Below are 5,000 nucleotides of genomic sequence, written 5' to 3'. Positions count from 1 at the left end.
AAAAGCATTTTTTTCTTTCTTTCTTCCTTTTTCCCTAACAAGTAAGCAAAAAAAACAAAACAAAAAAAAAGACAAGAACAGCAATAGCAATCACAATAACCCAAACAAACACAAAAAAAAACGTTAGACAATAACAATATCTACTATTACCAATTTTATTTACTTTACAGTGACCGAACCTGAATGTCCACCTTACCTAGATCACCTTCGGCCATTTGCTTCGCGATCTCGGAAGCAAGGCGACTGACCATGCCGAGGTTGAGGGTCTGTACCTCGGTCACGGGCCGCCCACTCTCACGGATGAGCCAGGTCCTCACACGCTCTCCCGAGGACCCGCTTGTTGGAACCTGGTGGGGGGGAGGGAGAAGGTTGGGGGAAGGAGAAGAGAGGCAAAAGGGAGAGGAGAGAAGGGGAAGGGAGAAGAGAAGGAAAAGAAGCGATGGAAGGGAGGGGAGGAGGAGAAGGGAAGGGAGGGGAGGGGGAATGAGGAAGGGAAGGAGTGGGAGGAGATGTGAGGGAAGGGGGGGAGGAGGAGAAACGAGGAAAGAGGGTGGAAGAAGACGGGAAGGAATGGAGGGGGGGGGGAGAAGAAGGGAAGGAAGGGGGGGAAGGGAGTGAGGGGGAGGGAAAGGGGGAAAGAGGAAGGGAGGGAGGGAAGAGAGAAGAGAGATGGAAGAAGGAAAGGAAACGAGAGTGGAAAGAGAAATGAGAGAATAGAGAGACGAAAGAAGAAAGGGGAAAAGAAGGTGGAAGGAGGGAAAGAAGTATGAGAGGAGGGAGACACAGTGAAAAAGGAAAGGAAGAAGATGGTGGGAAGGGAAAGAAAAGAGAATGAGGAAGAAGGAGAGGAAAAGAGAATGAGGAAGAAGGAGAGGAAAAGAGAAAGATGAGAAAGAAAAACGAAAATTGAGAAAGAAAAGGGGGAAGAATGGTAAGAAAAGGTGAAAAGTAAAATGGTAAACGATGCAAAAAAGACAGAAAGGATGGAAAATAATGAGAGAAAGGAAGGAAGAAGGATAATTGTATTTCATTAGCGAGATATTATTTATTCATCTCTAATTATTCCTCATTTTTTGCACTTCTAACACGATATCTGAATTTAAACTAATTAGTAAATATATCATCATTTAAAACAAATATTCCATGAAATTGCATCACATATATATTTATATACTTATACACACATGAGTTTATACATACACAGATATATATATATATATATATATATATATATATATATATATATATATATTTATATATGTGTGTGTGTGTGTGTGTGTGTGTGTGTGTGTGCGTGTGCGTGTGCGTGTGCGTGTGCATGTGCGTGTGCGTGTGCGTGTCCGTGTGCGTGTGCGTGTGCTTGTGTGCTTGTGCGTGTATGTGCGTCTATCTGAATGTGAGTATCTACACACACACCCTCAAATCCATCCCTCCCTCACCTGATCCTCCTCCTCGGCGGGGAAATATGCCAGCTCATCCTGAGCCACTCCTTCGGCGTCCTCTTCGACGTGGGTACGGTGAGGGCGTGGGCGCGCGGGCGTGTCTCCGCGGATCCCCTGGTGTGCGTTGGCGCTCCTGCGGTCCTGAGATCCTGCGGCGCACGTCTTGTTGGCCAGCTTGTCCAGCCTTGATTGGGAGAGGGGGAGACGCGGGGAGTTAAAAGCGTGGCTGCAGCTGCCATTTTCCATACGCGCGAGGGGGGGCGTAGGAGGGAAGATAAAGGGGAGAAGAAGGGGGGGGGGGGAGGAGGGAAGATAAAGGGGGGAAGAAGGGGGGAAAAGGAGGGGAGAAGGAGGGAAGGTAATGGGAGAAGATAGAGGGGAGATTGAGAGAGGGGGGGGGGGGGTAGAATGAGGGAGGAAAGGAGGGGAGAAGGAGGGAGGGATGGAAGGAAGACAGAGGGGAGATTGAGAGAGGGAAGGGGGGAGGAGGGGAGAAGGAGTGAGGGAAGGAGGGGAAAAGAAGGCAGGGAAGGAGAGAAGATAGAAGGGAGATTGAGAGAGGGAAAGGGGGCAGGAGAGGAGAAGGAGGGAGGGAAGGAGAGAGGGAAGGAGTGGAAGGAGGAAAAATGTGTGGAGGGCAAAAGAAAGAGAGAGAAGCAGAAGGGGATAGAAGATGAGAAGGAGGGGAAAATGAGAGGAGGAGAAGAGGGAAGGAAAGAGGAGGGAAGGAGGAGAGAGGAAAGGAAAAGGAGGGGTCTGAGTAGAGAAAGACGAGAGAAGAAGGAAGAAAGTCGGAGAAGGAAGAGAAGAAGGGAGATAGAAAAGGGGTAATGGATGAGAGAGAGAGAGAGTGAGAGAGAGAGAGAGAGAGAGAGAGAGAGAGAGAGAGAGAGAGAGAGAGAGAGAGAGAGACAGAGAGAGAGAGAGAGAGAGAGAGACAGAGAGCGAGAGAGAGAGAGAGAGAGAGAGAGAAAGAGAGAGAGAGAGAGAGACAGACAGACACACACACACACACACAGAGAAGAAAAAGCAGAGAAAAAAAAGAAGAAAGAACGAACAAGAAAGGGTCAAAAGAGAACAACAACAAAGAACAAATAAGAAGCCCCAAATAAGCAAAACGAAATTAATACAAAACAAGACAAAACAAAACAAAACAACAGCCCAAGAAGAATTGATACTGACAAGCAAGAGAAGTTTAAAGAGACGAGACGGACGTTTAACAAAGCGTGCATGTTAGGGAGGGAAGTGGGATGGGGGGGAGTGGGGTGGGGAGGAGATGGGGTTGGGAGGAGGTGGGGTGGGGAGGAGGGAAGTGTGGTGGGGAGGAGGGAAGTGGGGTGGGGAGGAGGGAAGTGGGGTGGGAAGGGGAGTGGGGTGGAGAGGGAGTGGGGTGGGGAGGAGGTGGGGTGGGGAGGAGGTGGGGTAGGGAGGAGGGAAGTGAGTGGGGAGGAGGTTGGGTGGGGAGGAGGTGGGGTGGGGAGGAGGGAAGTGAGTGGGGAGGAGGTGGGGTGGGGAGGAGGGAAGTGAGTGGGGAGGAGGAGTTGTGGTGAGGAGGTGAGGTGGGGAGGAGGTGGGGTAGGGAGGAGTGAAGTGAGTGGGGAGGAGGTGGGGTGGGGAGGAGGTGGGGTGGGGAGGAGGTGGGGTGGGGGGGAGGGAAGTGAGTGGGGAGGAGGTGAGGTGGGGAGGAGGTGGGGTAGGGAGGAGGGAAGTGAGTGGGGAGGAGGTGGGGTGGGGAGGAGGTGGGGTGGGGAGGAGGGGGGTGAATGGGGAGGAGGTGGGTGGGGAGATAGGAAGTGAGTGGGGAGGAGGTGGGATGGGGAGGAGGTAAGTGAGTGGGGAGGAGGTGGGGTTGGGAGGAGGGAAGTGAGTGGGGAGGAGGTGGTGTGGGGAGGAGGTGGGGTAGGGAGGAGGGAAGTGAGTGGGGAGGAGGTGGGGTGGGGAGGAGGTAAGTGAGGGGGGAGGAGGGGGATGGGGAGGAAGGAAGGGAGTGGGGAGGAGGTGGGATGGGGAGGAGGGAAGTGAGTAGGGAGGAGGTAGGGTGGGGAGGAGGTGGGGTGGGGAGGAGGGGGGGTGGGGAGGAGGGAAGTGAGTGTGGACAAGCAAGAGAAGTTTAAAGAGACGAGACGGACGTTTAACAAAGCGTGCATGTTAGGGAGGGAAGTGGGATGGGGGGGAGTGGGGTGGGGAGGAGATGGGGTTGGGAGGAGGTGGGGTGGGGAGGAGGGAAGTGTGGTGGGGAGGAGGGAAGTGGGATGGGGGGGGGGAGTGGGGGGGGAGGAGATGGGGTTGGGAGGAGGTGGGGTGGGGAGGAGGGAAGTGGGGTGGGAAGGGGAGTGGGGTGGAGAGGGAGAGGGGTGGGGAGGAGGTGGGGAGGGGAGGAGGTGGGGTAGGGAGGAGGGAAGTGAGTGGGGAGGAGGTGGGGTGGGGAGGAGATGGGGCGGGGAGGAGGGAAGTGAGTGGGGAGGAGGTGGGGTGGGGAGGAGGGAAGTGAGTGGGGAGGAGGTGGTGTGGTGAGGAGGTGAGGTGGGGAGGAGGTGGGGTAGGGAGGAGTGAAGTGAGTGGGGAGGAGGTGGGGTGGGGAGGAGGTGGGTTGGGGAGGAGGTGGGGTGGGGAGGAGGTGGGGTGGGGAGGAGGTGGGGTGGGGGGGAGGGAAGTGAATTGGGAGGAGGTGGGAGGGGAGATAGGAAGTGAGTGGGGAGGAGGTGGGGTGGGGAGGAGGTGGGGTTGGGAAGAGGGAAGTGAGTGGGGAGGAGGTGAGGTGGGGAGAAGGTGGGGTAGGGAGGAGGGAAGTGGGTGGGGAGGAGGTGGGTTGGGGAGGAGGGAAGTGAGTGGGGAGGAGGTGGGTGGGGAGGAAGGAAGTGAGTGGGGAGGAGGTGGGGTGGAGAGGAGGGGAGTGAGTGGGGAGGAGGTGGGGTGGGGAGGAGGTGGGGTGGGGAGGAGGTGGGGTGGGGAGGAGGTGGGGTGGGGAGGAGGGAAGTGAGTGTGGAGAAGGTGGGGTGGGGAGGAGGTGGGGTAGGGAGGAGGGAAGTGAGTAGGGAGGAGGGGGGGTGGGGAGGAGATGGGGCAGGAGGAGGGAAGTGAGTCGGGAGGAGGTGGGGTGGGGAGGAGGGAAGCGAATGGGGAGGAGGTGATGTGGTGAGGAGGGAAGTGAGTGGGGAGGAGGTGAGGTGGGGAGGAGGTGAGGTGGGGAGGAGGTGGGGTAGGGAGGAGGGAAGTGAGTGGGGAGGAGGTGGGGTGGGGAGGAGGGAAGTGAATGGGGAGGAGGTGGGTGGGGAGATAGGAAGTGAGTGGGGAGGAGGTGGGATGGGGAGGAGGTAAGTGAGTGGGGAGGAGGTGGGGTCGGGAGGAGGGAAGTGAGTGGGGAGAAGGTGGTGTGGGGAGGAGGTGGGATAGGGAGGAGGGAAGTGAGTGGGGAGGAGGTGGGGTGGGGAGGAGGGAAGTGAGTGGGGAGGAGGTGGGTGGGGAGGAAGGAAGTGAGTGGGGAGGAGGTGGGGTGGGGAGGAGGGAAGTGAGTGGGGAGGAGGTGGGGTGGGGAGGAGGTGGGTTGGGGAGGAGGTG

General features: G+C 56.6%; 1 protein-coding gene across 1 annotated transcript in view; it reads right to left on the bottom strand.

The window, feature by feature from the left end:
• Positions 1-5,000, bottom strand: part of LOC125036741 — a 273,718-nt gene that overhangs the window by 42,203 nt on the left and 226,515 nt on the right. The window contains exons 8-9 of the mRNA XM_047629596.1: positions 1,440-1,626; positions 197-347 (exon numbers count right to left, since the gene is read on the bottom strand). Of these exons, the coding sequence (XP_047485552.1) occupies positions 197-347; positions 1,440-1,626 (338 nt within the window). The remainder of the gene's footprint in view (positions 1-196; positions 348-1,439; positions 1,627-5,000) is intronic.

Source organism: Penaeus chinensis, chromosome 21, assembly GCF_019202785.1.
Source record: "Penaeus chinensis breed Huanghai No. 1 chromosome 21, ASM1920278v2, whole genome shotgun sequence".
Taxonomy (NCBI): Eukaryota; Metazoa; Arthropoda; class Malacostraca; order Decapoda; family Penaeidae; genus Penaeus; species Penaeus chinensis.
This window is presented reverse-complemented; position numbering and strand designations above follow the sequence as displayed.